General features: G+C 40.3%; 1 protein-coding gene and 1 long non-coding RNA gene across 5 annotated transcripts in view; one reads left to right on the top strand and one right to left on the bottom strand.

The window, feature by feature from the left end:
• LOC139229313 (uncharacterized) overlaps nt 1-1,671 on the bottom strand; it is a 42,728-nt gene extending 41,057 nt beyond the window's left edge. Inside the window, exons 1-2 of one of the 4 annotated variants that reach the window (XR_011587703.1) lie at nt 1,532-1,671; nt 214-328 (exon numbers count right to left, since the gene is read on the bottom strand). This is a non-coding gene — a long non-coding RNA (uncharacterized lncRNA). Of the gene's footprint in view, nt 1-213; nt 329-554; nt 681-807; nt 1,123-1,327; nt 1,392-1,531 lie in introns of those variants that run through there. The other 3 variants (XR_011587705.1, XR_011587702.1, XR_011587704.1) reach the window with 3 other exon arrangements.
• prdm16 (PR domain containing 16) overlaps nt 1,143-16,298 on the top strand; it is a 912,386-nt gene continuing 897,230 nt past the window's right edge. The window contains exon 1 of the mRNA XM_070860995.1: nt 1,143-1,231. Coding sequence (XP_070717096.1) covers nt 1,195-1,231 — 37 coding nt within the window. The 5' untranslated portion in view covers nt 1,143-1,194. The remainder of the gene's footprint in view (nt 1,232-16,298) is intronic.

The raw sequence follows: 16,298 nt of genomic DNA, 5'->3' as shown, positions 1-16,298 counted from the left end.
CTCAATTTGAGCCGCAATTTTATTTTCATCCATTTTTCTGTTGGTAAGCAATGTTTTTTAAAATAACAAATTCCTCCTTTTAACTTGCAGTACAATTTTTAAAAGAGATAATTCCCACCACCTTTCTCGGTGCACTAAAATATGTCCTAATTAAATACATTGGCTATATAAAACACCGCACATAAGAGACGGATGGAAACGTGAAGCACTTACTGTGTTCAAACCCAGCTTCTTCCTCTCTCTCCCTCTCCCACTCTCCCACTCTCTCTCTCTCTTTCTCAAACTACAGGGTCCATTCATTTTGAGGAAGAACTTGAAGAGAATCGGTCTGAGAAGACAATGCAAAGTTGCCGATTATTTTTTTCATTAAAATAACGCACATTAATTGAAACACTCAGGTTTGTACTGGGCTTAATGTAGGGAAGAAGGTACAGAATAAAATGTTCTGTAGGAACAGAATAAAATGTCTGTTTAAATGTCCGGTTCTCAGCGCCAATTAGCTGTAGTGACTGTGCAGTCCAAACCCCACGTTTATTATTCCATAGCCCGAGCACCTGGTGTTAAATCACTGCTGTTATCCGGGACTATTCATTCAGCTAAGGCTATCGATAGCTTTAATTAATACTGTCATAACTGATGGGGGTTATTAGGACGCATTATTGAGTTAGGATAGCATGCCAATCTGTTCCCCTGCCACTACCAGTTGTGCTAAAGCTATATACTGTAAATCGGTCAAGTCTACTAACTGTCACTTAGCTTAACATGTAATTTTTAACGCGAGTAACTTGTGCATTGAATTAAAATTACTTTTTTGTGATAACTTGATTTTGTTTTGGTAAATTTCCAAAACAGATTATCGTCAGATGAGTTCTAGAATTTTTTAAAGAAAAAGTAATACGATTTTTTTTTAGCCAAGCTGTCTTTATCGTGCAGATACTTCCCAAAGTTTAGAAGAGGGGTTCGTGCAAGTGGGAGAGGAATAAAGTGTGAAATGGCGTTAGGGAGGCAGAGATAATTGGTCTGATGGAGTCGAGGACAGATCGCGGCCAAATGATGAATATATTCAAACTTTTCCCTGCGTGATGGTGTCAGATTGAAGGCTCTGTGCGCATGTGCGAAGGTGTCCAAACTGACAATGCCAGGGAGATAGCGTGTGCGATTCTCTGAAATCACGACCAAACGCCGACAGACAACATGAGATCCAAGGCAAGGGCGAGAAAACTGGCCAAAAGTAGGTCCCTATTTTCTTCTCCTATCTCTCCGCACTTTTTTTTTAGATCCTCTGTATAGGCTTCCAAAAAGACCCTCCAAAAAAAAGCAACAACACCAGACGATCCGCTGTACACCCATGGTCTTTGTGAAGAAGCGGTCAGGAATGTATTTTCTCCTCCAGATGATGTCGGTGCGGTGGGGACGATTAGAATGATGTGCACCATGGGCTCGCAAAAAGGCTGGGGCGCAAGAACTTAAGACTTGAACGCTCTGGCCACAAGAGCGGCGCGGAGCTCTCTTTCTGCACAAGTTTCCCTACCTTGTTTATTTCTCTCATTCAAGAGAAACTTCCATGCCCCCCGCGTCTCGACCCGAGAGGTTGAGAAGTTGGAGAGAAACAACAAAAAAATAAAATGAAAGTTATCGAAGTTGACGAAAAGATATGTAACTTAAAAAAACATATATATATATTTAGAGCCATTGCAAAGTATAAACAGTTTTCCCAGAGTCTTAAATAGTGGGCGCTAGAGCACCGTTGAAGAGCTGGAAGCTGCTGGCCAACTGCTCGTCTCTGGTTGAAAGGGGGCAAAATATCTTGGGGGAGTCGGTTTAATAGACTGAGTACGACTAGGAGCCGAGCCGTACCGGGGTTTCTGAGAAACCGGGAATAATGTTTGGGGGCTGCTTCGGGGAATTAACAGTGTCAATTTAGTGCGGGAGAGAATCGCTCAGGACGTGCAGGGATCCGTTTGGAATAACACAACTGACAAGTTTAAACTTTCAATTTAACCATGCCAGATCGTGAGACCGTGTTTTAAGTGAAGGAAGTCTCGGATCTTGGATGGAGTTTTTCAAAGCGTTATGTTTTTTTAAAATATATTTTAATTTATCAAGCATTTTATTTTTGACTCGTAGTGTGTCAAATGTTGGAATTGCGCTGAATATTAATCTTTAACCCGTAGCCCGAAAAAAGCATGTGTGTGTGTGTGTGTGTTTTAAATGCAATTATATTCACGTGTTAGGAGTTTAGACGTTTGTTTGAGGCCGAATCTAGGTTAGATCTGTGCGGGTTTCGGTTGTTTGTTGGTTTTTAAAGGAGATAGGCCGTTCTGTCGTTGGAAAATGTATTTTTTGTTATGATCCACACTTTCTGTTTCCGCCTCTCTTACACGACCGCGTTGGTCAGTGTGAATGTGTGTGTGAGTCTGCTCTGCTCCTACTTTCAGTTTGAAACCTCGCTATTCTCGTCTGCTTCTTATTTTTCTCAAACTGTAAGAAAGTGGGGACTCTCCTTAACCTAACAGAACCCTTCTGAAAAATAAAAGATGCAAAATATTTAACTTTTTACTTTTGAATTGTCGGTACTATTAACAGTCCACCGCTGTATGCAGAAACAAGTCTGCACATTCATATATAATAGTATGTATACATAATAGTTCTTATATATTTGTATACTTGATATTATATATTTATGTATTTTGAAGTTTTAATAAATCTATGTCCTTGATTAATTGACATGACGAGTCATTTACAAAAATGGAAGAGGAAATTAAAGTTTATTTCCTAGTATTTAGGTCAAGTTGAATTATACACACATATATATATATATATATATTTATATTACTCTATGCTGCACGGGCAGAATACCATTTGTTTTATGTTATTCTCTGGAGAGGCTTCGTATTCAGTGATCCCTGATTTCATATCCCTAATGAGAAGAATTAATTTCTGAGGGCGCTTTTAAAATAGCCTGTTCATATGTGTGATTGTATTCTAAAGTGTATATAGTTCCAGGGATATGTGTGTATGTATGCGTGTGTATATATGTATATATATCAGATGTAAAAGTATTTATAAATATATAACTGTCACAATTAACCGCATTAATTAACAAATTGGCTAATGGATTTAATCACTTTTTTCTAGAAATTGGGTATAATTTTAGTTCACAATTTATTTATATTGCAGTAGCTTTTGTTGTTTGCAAGTGGCGAAATTGTTTGATGAATGGCTGTGTCCCAGTATTTTTCTAAGTTGTTTTGTTTGTAAATAAATGTGTGTTTAGTCTGCATGATACGGTCCCCGCTGAGCTCGGATTACTGATTATTACCATTAAAAATGATGTGCAGTAAATGCCGGCTTCAGGCAGGAAGAAAAGTGTATTTAATTGAGTCAGGAGGTTTGATTACATTCATATGGGGCTCGCAACAAGAAATGGATTGATGGTGATTTTTTTTTCAAATGTTATGTGTGTGTGTAGGGTGAGAGATGAGGAAGGAAAAGCACGTTCCCAAACAGCCGTATTAAACTGGGACTGGGTCGAACGCTTTTCAATGGAAGAATGCAATACAACACACGTGTATAACATTACTTGTTCCCCGTGATAATATGTGCCTCCGCGCTATTAACTTTAACAATACTCCAATATGATTTTCATGAAGGGGGTTGGGGGGGGGAGAGAGAGAAACCACAATTCAACTCAGGCCATAGCTAAAAATAAACAAATAGGATTGCCAGACACTACTGCAATAGCACTCAGCATGTGTATAACAGTGTAATTGTGCGTGGCCACACAGAAAGGCTGTTCTCTGCTTTTTACATATGTATGTGTGTACATATATGTGTGTATATAATATATGCGCATGTACCCATAAACATACACACACATATATATTATATATAATATATCAGACTTTATCATCTAAAATTATTTATTTGTATTTCTATTTCTAAGGAAGTTTGATACCTCCGTCCGTTACACTTTTTTGAGTTTGTAATTTTTTTAATGAATGGATAGTTTGAATGATAGTTAAACAAGACACTTTTGAACATGGAGGGGGGGGGGGGGGAAATCGATGCTCGCTCGTTTAGCTACCATTGAAGGAATTAATCGGTGTTTTATTTAAGCAGATATTTAAGTTTCAACGTGCAGATGAACTTGAACAGCTGTAAATATTTCCACTCGGTAGGTTGAAGCACCTCAAGGAGACATGAGTTATTTTTCATGCTCTAGCACCGTGTATTTAAAGTGCACGCACACGCAGTCAAACTCGTGCACACCTGGAAGATTTACAACAAGGGGACCTTTAAGGTTTTAATGTCCTTTTAAACATTCGCGTGTTTATTTAATGGTGCGCTGCCCTATGTCTAACTACTCGCTTGATCATTTTGTGTTTAAAAAAAATCTCCTCACCGCTGGATCTTTCTCTGTAGTTTCGGGATGATTTAAAACCGGGATCAGCGTTAAAATATCAAATATATGAAGGTACAGTCTTATTTTAAAAATGGAGTGAAACAATTAAGTAATATAGATATTGTAATTACAATACGCCACTGTTTTATTATAGATTGGATTGTAAATTCAGAAAGAATTAGGACTGCACTGCACCAAGCAACTCCTGGTAAATTTCTCCCGACAGTTCTGGGGTATTTTTAAAAACAGTAGATGGGAGTGCTAATTTCTAGTGTTTTATGATTTGATGTTTAGAAAGTAATGGATTGTTTATTAAGACTAAATAATTGAAACAGTAAACAAAGAAGTTGTGAAAGATTTTGATGTTTAACTGCTGCACGGGGGGAAAGTGGCCACGGTAATGGGTTTCCAATAAAGCAATTACTGCACCCGGGGGCTGAGCGGCCAGGATCAATGTGGACAGGACAGATTTCATACATTGGGGAGGGGAGCCAGTGATGAGAATGCTCTTAACTTGAAATCGAGTTGTTTGTCACAATAAGAGAAACTGACAAAATAGAAGGGGAGTTGAAGAAACAGTTCTCGATAATTAAGGTAAATTGGAACAGCACGTCTGATCAATGTGAAAATTGACGGTTTCAATAAAAGTTATCGAAAACTTTTTAAAGGGTCTTTTTAACAACTCTGAGTTATGCCAATATCCTAATTTATGGAGATCAATTTTTCTTGCACGCTTGCAAGATAACTATTCAAGGGCAGCCCATCACCTTCTAAAAGGGTTTTATTTATACACAGTGGAGATTAATACGTTTAATACTAAACGTTGGTCTCTGTGTACATTCGGATATTAGATTAGGAAAATGACTGCCATTTATATATTTAGACACGTCAATCTATATGAAACATGTAGATTTAAAAAATCAATTGCACAATACACACGTATTATAAGCCCTTATATAATGGAACATGTTATATTTACATCAGCTGTAATCTTTTCCTCCTATTTTGTCTGTATTGTAAATTTATTTTTATAAACTGCTTTATATGTCATTTTTACTATAAAAACATTAATTTTCTCGCTAAATTCAATCCTCGTCTATGTAGTAATTATGATTTCAAAACGTTTTACAGAAAATATTTTAGAGCTTTGCACATGTTGCTGTGTTGTGAGGCTCAAATAAATTAAAATGATAAGGAAACATTTTTTGAGTATGGGAATGCCTGGTTAGGAGGGAAACAGCTAACTTCAGGAGCTGTGTTGCTTGGCTTGTGCAAGGCACTGTCGGAAGAACGTTTGCGTATTCTGGCAGTATTCTGACTCCTCCCCCGGGCTAATCGCCCCCCACCCCCCTTTGCTTGATTTCCTTACAATAATCTGACTCGGCAATCAGACATTTTTCCGAGTTACAAGCGAGGAAATATGCTGCTATGGTAATCGGGTCAGAGTGCAGGGGAAAGAGGTTGGAGCCAGAGCGCGCTTTCTCTCTCTCTCTCACCATTTCGCTCACTGTTTTTCCCTCCCTCTCTCTGTTTTTTCTGTTTCTCTCGGGGTTTCTCTCCCTTTCTCACTGTTTATCTCCCTCTTTCGGTTTATCTCTCTCCCACTCACTGTTTCTCTCTCATATATCTTCATATTTATATGCATTCATATATGTTTCTCTCTATATCATTAACTCTGCATCACTCCTATCTCCCGCACACCATCTTCTTCCCCTCGCTCTTTTCTCTCTGACACATTGCTTCTTTGCCTTTTACTATCTGTAGCACTCATTTCTTCTCTTATATATTCCCTATTTCTGCCCATACCTCTTCATTGGCAGTATCTCACTCTTTCCCTTCTCTAGCAGAAACAGCTGATTCACCACCCCGTGGTTTTCAAAAAAATCACCACGAATTACTGCACATCACAGCGGCACTCCACAGCTTCCACTCTTCAGTCTTCACGTTGACTCCTGCAATCTTTCGCACTCCGCACAAATCAGATCATAATCTCTCTCTCTCACACACACACACACACACACACAACTCACGGGAGGCGAAATTAAAGAGGCGCAACTTTTTCAGCTTGCTAGTTTTTCCTACTTCGGGAGAGATGGGGATTTCTAAGATGTTATCAAATGCAATCAGTATAATTTTGCTATCTATTCGTGCGATTTATGCGTTGTAGCTAAACTCATACAGTACGGTGTACTGGAATCCGACCAGAAATGAGAAATAGTGCTTGCATGCACATTTTCAGTCACACACTGCCACAGTCCTACACAACTACAATCACTCGGCACAAATACACACTTGCACAAACATACACTCTAACAGGCACATTTGTGCACTGGACCACACACGTACACTCAGTCACAGACACACTCTCATACACGTATAGTCACATAACACACTTTAAGCACATACGCAAATCCTCTCATTCACTCACGCTTATTCAAACTCACACACACTCAGAGACACACACTGTAATACTCCGCCGCTCACACATGCTCCTAACCTGTATATCACGCTCACACGTACACATCTAATATACACTTTAAAGCGTGCTTCAATTTAGCGCTTCCATTTCTGAGAATATGCTAAAATTGAATTTCATGTGCGAGTTGTTCATATGGAAGCTGGTCGTTTTGGTTTGTTTGTTCTCACACATCTAACACGCCTCTAACTTCACTATAATTATTCCGTGCACTAACTCTAGTCCATGTAATAGAGAGCGCTGGCTTTTTTTCTGTATCCTAATAATTGTATCTCAAGAGCACAATTTTGGAATTAGCTATGTGCATAATATATATATGTATATACAATTAGGCATGCTTTATGTAGTTTATGGTGTTCTAGATTATTATAAACTTACACCTATACAGTATATACGATACGTAAGTATTAAAAAATTACTTGTATAATTGTATAAACACAGCACTTTTTTTAAACAAAAGTTTACAACACTAAAAGAGACTGAGACTAGAATTGTATAAACTACAAATACAACTTAGAAATACGAACAAAATGTATCTTTATATTGCATTTCCCGTGCTGCAGGTATGGTACAGTTTGATTTCTTCGCGGTGATCCGAGCTCTTAAAGGGTCTCTCCGACTGGGTTGAGAGATTTTCACATCTCTTTTTATATATATTTTATTTTTAAAAACACCAAACAACGTTAAGAAGTTATCAACTCTCAGTTGTGCAGCATGGCCCTCTCACGGTTGATTTACTTGATTAAATATTTATATATTCTTTTACTTCTGATAATGTTAACTTTATGAAATATTTCTTTGCATTGCCACAAATCGTTTTTAACGGGAACCCTGATATTTGACAACCTAATAAACTTCGAATGAGAGAAAATTTAGTACAATTTAAAAAAATTAAGCCAGTTGTAAACAGATACTATAATATCGAACGTAATTTCCTTGAGCAAATATTCCGCAGTGCTGCGTAATTCATTCGGTTTGTGTGGGGGAATAAAGTGACTGAATTGCAGCTTTCATTGTACACATTGAGGTGAGCCTATGGGTTCTGTCAATCGGAGCATTGAAGGGAACAAGTAGGTTTTATATATAGTATATAATACGCATAAACATACTGGACCCTCAGCATCGCTTTTGCCCTCTCTCTTCTTTAAATTAAAATGCCCCAGTTAATCTGTTAGCATTTCCCCCTTTAAGCCCAGCTTCAGTTTAACCCCCGTCCCTTCACGCCTCCGTGTGTTTTAGTGAGTGTGATTGGGGAACTAGCCAGCGCACTCCTCTCCGGGTAGATTTGTGGCAATCGGATGCATAATTTGGGAGCAGACTTTGTTGATCATTAAATGCACCTGTTATGATTTAACTTTCTCCATAACATACATTTCTATAAAGCACTAAGTCCCCTTCATTGTTTCTGCTCTAGCTATATCTGCATATATTTTAGGTACAACAGAGTGCAATAACTATTGCAAAGACATCCAAAAGATGTATCTCTTTAGCAATTACACGTATATTTCATCAGCCAAGTCATCCTATCTCTGCCACTTTTCTCTTGTCACCTGGGATGTTGTCACTCGGATTTTAGCCTTTGAGGTTTTGCCCTCGAGAGGGTACAACCTGAGGTCAAGTGTGCACAGCCTGATGCAATGGGCATTGATGCACTGGGCATTGATGCAATGGGCATTACAAACGAAACAGCCAGTCTTGTGTTGCAGTGTCTATTTTTCCCAGCATTTGCGCTAAATAAAACTCAATCCGTTATAAGTGCTATTCCTGTATATCCACCCCCAGATAAATATTTTTTAGACAATAATATGTCAGTGTTGTAAAATAGAATACATATATGTATATCATTTTTGCATTTGTGTAAAGATGCACCTTTATGTTTCCATACTCGCTGTCTCTGGGTCATCCAACTCCTTTTCTATTCAACACTAACGTTATATTTGATAACGCTGTAATTATGCTATTGCTTACTAAAGATGTGCTGGAGCTGGGAGCGCGTAATTTAATTCACTTCGTGTAGCAAAGCTTCAGAACTCAATATCTGCCTCTGCAACTTTTACTCCATTAAATAATTCGGCATCATTTCATTGCAACGAGTGACTGAGCCTGTTTTCTCCCTCCCCTCTTTTATTATCGGATCTGCCGACTTGTGTTCAAAACGCAATCACAGAAATAGTCTGGAAAGTAAACGGGCTCTTGAGATTATTTAGGGAGGTAGGCTTTGCAAATTGTTGCCCTCCCACTTATATACGCTGGATAGATTGCATAATTAATGTATTCAAAGATTGTTTCGGCAATTATAATATATATAGTAGCTGAGAGACTGGAGTTGATTATTCACAGGCCACTGTTGTGTTTTGTGTCTTTGGTCTGAGAGGTGGTATTTTGGTTTGCACACTCGTGTTCCTCTATTATTCGTTATTCCTTGCAATGTCCCAATGTCAAATGCGCTGGGTCATAAACTACCTTCTTCTGCGAGAACTTCGTGGGCTGGCGTTAAAACGCGAATGCAGGCTTGTTAAACCTATTTAGCAAAATGAGCTCCACAATTACACCAACGTGACTGAGAGGCAGAGAGCCTGTTATTGCAGCACAAGACTTGACAGCAAATCACAACGTAACATTTTAAATATGTAAAACAAAACGGTGCTGCTACAGTTCAATGTGATGGAAGGATTAGGTAAGAAATAAAAAAATATGATAAAGCGCATTTCAAAATTGTGAAAACTAACTTATTCGGGCCTACAAACATACTTGTGTTTGGCATCCTGTACGATACGTACTATATTTGTTTATTGTCCTCCCAACGTTTTGTTTCGAATATGTGCGTTACCTGATCAACTTGTCAATTTCAGGCAGAGTTCTGTCAATTTTAAATCGACCTCCCTCGTCGTATCTCTGTGGCAGAGCCTCCGTAGTTAAAATACAACTTATTAAAGCTTAAAACAATTTAACTTAAATAGGAGGGGTAGAATTTGTAAACATTTGCTACACAACAGCTTAAAAGAAATGAAATGTTAGGACTCCCCAAACATAAATAAATAATAATCGAGAGATTGTTCTGACCAGGCATTTAAAAAATAAATTCCGCTTCGTGATTCATTCCGGGGCGGTTTGAGTCTGGATGTGTGAAGCTGAAGGTAAAATGTTCTGTCTGTAACCCGTTTGAGTTGAGTACTAATGGTTGAGGTCTGTGTCTTAATGTGTTTAGCAAAGCATATATCAGGAAGAAGTCTGAGTACTTGAGTTGAGGATCTCATTCTCTTAACCTCAAACATATTTAAGTAATCGTGCCCCCCCCTTCTGTTGACTTTATGTATTATTAAATCCTATCATAATTTGGACACTTGCCTGTTGAGTATCAACTTGCCTGTTGAATTCCTGATTGGGAATAGAAGACTTCAGTTGGAAGGTGTTGTTGACAGTGGTTTCAAGCGACACTTACTCACCAATAAGCTGCTCACCGATGCTCAGTTTGGATTCCGCCAGGACCACTGGGCACCAGACCTCATTGCGGCCTTGGTCCAAACAGGGACAAAAGAGCTGAATTCCCGAGTTGAGGTGAGAATGACTGCTTTTGACATTAAGGCAGCATTTGACAGAATGTGACATCAAGGAGCCCAAGTAAAATTAAAGTCAATGGGAATCAGGGGGAAAACTCTCCACTGGCTGGAGTCATACCTAGCACAAATCTACAAGGCACAAGTCAGGAGTGTGATGGATAATCCTCCACTTGCTTGGATGAGTGCAGCTCCAACAACACTCAAGAAGCTCAACACCATCCAGGATAAAGCAGCCCGCTTGATTGGCACCCCATCCACCACCACCACCTTCAACATTCATTCCCTCAACCACCAGCGCACCGTGGCTGCAGTGTATACCATCTATAAGATGCACTGCAGCAACTCGCAATGGCTTCTTCAGCAGCACCTCCCAAACCCGCGGCCTCTACCATCTAAAAAGACAAGGGCAGCAAGCGCATGGGAACACCATCACCTACAAGTTCCCCTCCAAGTTACACACCATTCTGATTTGGAATTATATTGCTGTTCCTTCATCATCGCTGAGTCAAAATCTTGGAACACCCTCCCTACCAGCACTATGGGAGTACCTTCACCATACAGACTGCAGCAGTTCAAGAAGATGGCTCACCACCCCCTTCTCAAGAGCAATTAGGGATGGGCAATAAATGCCGGCCTTGTCAGCGACATACACATCCCAGGAATTAATAAAAAAAACATTAGCTCAGCTAGGTGTGAATAATGCAGTAACCTCCCTGGATCACCAATCGATGGGGGTGCAGGGGAGTTGTAGAGGTCTCACTGGGTTAGATTTGGAGTAAATATTAATTTTACCAACCATTTATAGTGGGTCATATTTTAATGTATTATAAGAGCCTGCAGAATTAATGTGAGGGGAATGGGTTGGCAAGTCCAGGTATTTCATTGGTATCTCTGCTGTGCACACACTTTCAAACATCCCCAAAGGATTGAAATATGACACTGAGGCCTGTGTTCCTGAGTTGTTCGACCTACTTTGGACTGCCTTATAGAAAGAAAGGACTTTGATGGTAGTCTACGACACTGACCTCCTGTAGCAAAACTAAATGTAACATTTTGGTGTGCTGTGCTAACAGGCTACTACTGTGGGCTGGTAAGGATTTCTTATTGGAGTGTTCACAACTCCCTTACAAGGTGGACTGTTTAATTTTCTTTAAAAAAAATCACAATTCAGCATGAACTAATTTCTTTGAAACTCATCACAAATGCTATGGAAATGAAGAGATGTAACTTGTGACAGTGAAAACTACAAAATATTCTTATAAAATTGGTTTATCTTGTTTGTGATACAAAGATAGATTTCAAGCTACACAAAAGCAAAATACTGCGGATGCTGGAAATCTGAAGTAAAAACAGAAAATGCTGGAAATACTCAGCAGGTCAGGCAGCATCTGTGGAGAGAGAAACAGAGTTAATGTCTCAGGTTGATGACCTTTCAAGCTACTAGTGGATATCCCAAACATTTGTTTTAAAGCTATGATTGATAATGAAATGATGCTTCACTGGCAGCATCCTTCTGCATTTAAGCCACTGTGACCTACAATCCTCAGGGGGATGCTGTTTCATAGTGTGTACTATAATATTTTATTGAGAACCTAGGTGAGGGGCAAGGCCTGTAATACAGAACACCACTAATGTTCAGAGTAGGAGAGAAAATAGGAAAGGAGTGTTTAGGTGGCACCAAACTTGGGGTTCAAATATTGGGGCAGAGTTCAGAGGTCATCCTTGAGGAAGTTAAGTGACCAAACTAAACACTCACCTGAGCCAAATCATTCCACTGCTAATAATCATCTATCTATAAGAGGTGTTGTACCTTTAATTGAGAGGACAGAGAAAGTCAGGAGGTTGTGCAATAATGCCTATTTCTGAGTCCTAATCATTGCTGCATTGTGGGCCAAAAATCAAAAGGGAAATATATCCTGAGACCACTGTTCCTGGTGGTTGGCTAAGAGGTGTATTGGCAGAGACTTAGATACCAGAACGTGCCCAGTTTGGAGATACTAGATGACTGGAGGAAAGAAACAAAAATAGTATGTGACCAGCTATTTAGTCTGTTCCAGGCAGAGTTTGCAAACCTTATATTCTACAGATGGGTTTATGAGCAATCTGTATGTTGAGTTGAGACCTTGATCCCCTTCCCCCCTTTTAAATAAGCCGTGCAAGTTTTGACATTAAAAATAAGTTATTCACTTTGCCAGAGTTAAAAGCTCCACTTGCATCAGCCCTCTGTGTGAATTTTTTCTTGTAGAATTTTAAAACATTCTCACGCTTTGACTGTAGCACTTTTGTAAAACTGATGCTTTCAGTGCAGCGTCAAGCCTCTTTCAACTCCCGTCCTCTCTACTTCAGCATTGGGCAAGAAAGCCAGTTAGAATTTGAAGATGACACAGGGCAGAGAGTCAAATGCCCCGGACTAATTCCACCCATATATATACAAAAGGATGACTGCGAATGTGTTACAAGGTGCTTCTTGGTGGTTCATAAAGCAGGAGAACAGTTCACGATGCTATCAGAACTGATAAATTATATCTCTTGGACTTGCTAGCTGCTTTTATATATTAAAAAAAGCTCTCCTTTCTACAATAAGTATTCCTCTTAAACCAGCAAGAAAAAGCATCTCTTGCCACAGTCTTTTCTGAAGCCATTCAGCTGTTAATGTGACCTTCCCAAATATACATTATTGAGGCTCTATACACAAAGGGGGTATAGGAAGGTTTGAAAAGACTTGGGGCTACATTGCCTTGTGTGTGACTGTACAATGGTATGAATTTCTGTAATTGAGACTGACAACAGCTGCAATGTCTCCGCTCCCTCAATAAAAATTGACAGAGTGTTAGACTGTCAGAAAATTTAGGGTGGTATTAAATTTGAGACCCACGAATGCCAGTAACTTCGAAAAAAGGTGAGAAAATCTTGCTGATGAAATGGCGTGCTGTACTGTAACTTAACTATGCAGACTGCACAGGGCAATGGTCGGTATACTGGCACCGAACCAACATTGAATCTCCTCTCCCTTTGGTCATACTCCTCTGAATAGGATTGTTCCACATTCAACATGAGTGTCATGTCGAAAGTAGTATTATTTCCCAACAAATGTGTAGTGAGATGTTGTCATACATCAACTGAGTGGTGCACCCAGTATGCTGTGGCTCTCATCAGAGGGAGAGGTACGGGCTTTTATATGACAACTGATCAGAAAAAGTGTATAGTATGAGCTCCTTCAATTCAGTTGGTGAAGTTAACATGTAAATTAACCATACCAACTTGAAGGAAGGGTTCAGATCTTGGTCTGTGCTGAGATAAAGTGTCAGTAAGGGCAATACACTTAACCTTGGGTTCTAGGGAGGGAAAACTCTGGGTTAGTGCTCCTGATTGCTATCCACTACTCCTGTTGGAAAGTGTGCATATATGGGTGTCAGATGGGGACAGCATTGGGCTCAGCTGTCTATTGTTGAACAGCTTTCTAATGCTCACAGTCTACACTTGCGTATGAAGAATGGCTGTACCGGTGAGGCATCCGCAGGTAAGTAGCATCTATGGAATCATACCACCAGCAACAGTAGTTACTATCTAGAGGAGAAAACTGGAACAGAGTAAGGTATAGTTATATGTGTGGGAGTGACTAATATAAATGATAAGCAGCTCAATTTTCACACTTGAGGCTTCCCTAATGTATCAACAAGATTATCCAAGGAGTATCTAAGCCACACAGACCAAGAATGACCCAGGTTCAATTCCCAGTCCAAATAGTTGCAATGATCAAGGGTATAACAATTGGCCTCAATGTCTCTTGATTAGAGTGTGAGAAATCTGCTAAGTTTCTTGCAACAGATCGCAATCCATTTGGAAGAACTTGTATGCGGGTGTTGGGTGAGGCTTAGATGATCCCCATTGTTAAAGTGACTCCTCACACATGAATGATGGCTACTTGTGTACCAGAAGCTTCCCACCATCTAGAGTACCGTACCCCTGCAAGGAGTCAGTGCTTTCAGGAGGGGAGAAAATTGGTAAACTGAAAATGAATCCCTCTTGTGGGTTTGGTGCCACTAGAATTCATCAGTGAGCTTTTGAGTTTTTAAACATCTAGAGCTGAGAGGGAAATCCCTATTTATAAATTCACAAAAGAAGGTCTGATAATACTACATGTGTATTGTTACATGATAAATTGTCCAAGACATGATGTATTATTTATCATACTTCATCTAGCACCTTGTTTTCCACTAAATACAAGGTCAACAGTTTGGGTGCAAAGTCAACCTATTGTATGTGTCTGTGGCAAGTTTAAAACAGAAGCTCGGTTCCTTTAACATGTTTGTTCTAGAGTCAAGCTAATGCTATATTTATCTAACAATAAACTTTTCTGGTTGTACATGATATGTCTAACTGTGGCGATGGAGAGGTTGCTAACTCAATTGCTTTGGTACTCAGTTTCTAGCCCAAAGGCATACAGGCTTAAGATCTAGGGCTGTTGGTTGTTCTGATTTTGAGATAAATATTTTTTTTTAAATAGGAAGGCACGAGTAAGCTGGTAAAGATAAGTAGAATTCTTTCACTTAAAGGTGTTTTAGAGTTTTGGTCATGAGTTGCCAAGGACGCCAACTGAAGTGGACATTTTAAAATGGGTTCAAGAGCTATTAGGCTGTTTTTGGATAGAGAATGCATTCAAGAGGATGTTGAGATCTTTCAAAAAGGGACATGCTTGTTCGGCCTAACGGTATTTAGCTGTTGCTAAAAATTTTATGTTCGAGGAATTGTTCAGCGTTAGTTGAGGGAAAGCTGCCTCTTAGCTGGGTGGCTGCATGAAGCAGAAGGAAGAGTTGTCATCATCATCATAGGCAGTCTCTCAAAATCGAGGAAGACTTGCTTCCACTCTAAAAGTGAGTTCTCAGGTGACTGTGCAGTCCAATACGGGAATTACAGTCTCTGTCACAGGTGGGACAGACATTCATTGAAGGAAAGGGTGGGTGGGGAATCTGGTTTGCCGCACACTCCTTCCGCTGTATGCTCTTGCTCTCGGCGATGAGACTCGAGGTGCTCAGCGCCCTCCCGGATGCTCTTCCTCCATTTAGGGCAGTCTTGGGCCAGGGATTTCCAGGTGTCGGTGGGGATGTTGCACTTTATCAAGGAGGCTTTGAGGGTGTCCTTGAAACGTTTCCTCTGCCCACCTGGGGCTTGCTTGCCGTGTAGGAGTTCTGAGTAGAGCGCTTGCTTTGGGAGTCTCGTGTCGTGAATGCGAACGATGTGGCCTGCCCAACGAAGCTGGTCAAGTGTGGTCAGTGCTTCGATGCTGGGGACATTGGTGCATCTATCCTCCCAGTGGATTTGCAGGATCATCGCTTTGAGGTGTCTGCTGTATATGGTCCTCGTCTCTGAGCTATATAGGAGGGCGGTTATCACTACTACTCTGTAGTTGGCTCAGAGACGTGGACCATATACACTAGACACCTCGAATCGCTGGAGAAATACCACCAAACATGCCTCCGCAAGATTCTGCAAATCCCCTGGGAGGACAGACACACCAACATCAGTATTCTCGATCAGGCCAACATCCCCAGCATCGAAGCACTAACCACACTCGACCAGCTCCGTTGGTCGAGCCACATTGTCCGCATGCCGGACACAAGACTCCCAAAGCAAGTGCTCTACTCGGAACTCCTATACAGCAAGCGAGCCCCAGGTGGGCAGAGGAAACGTTTCAAGGACACCCTCAAAGCCTCCTGGATAAAATGCAACATCCCCACCGACACTTGGGAGTCCCTGGCCAAAGACCGCTCTAAGTGGAGGAAGAGCATCCGGGAGGATGCTAAGCACCTCGAGTCTCGTCGCCGAGAACATGCAGAAAACAAGCACAGGCAGTGGA

Source organism: Pristiophorus japonicus, chromosome 18 (genome assembly GCF_044704955.1).
Source record: "Pristiophorus japonicus isolate sPriJap1 chromosome 18, sPriJap1.hap1, whole genome shotgun sequence".
Lineage (NCBI taxonomy): Eukaryota > Metazoa > Chordata > Chondrichthyes > Pristiophoridae > Pristiophorus > Pristiophorus japonicus.
This window is presented reverse-complemented; position numbering and strand designations above follow the sequence as displayed.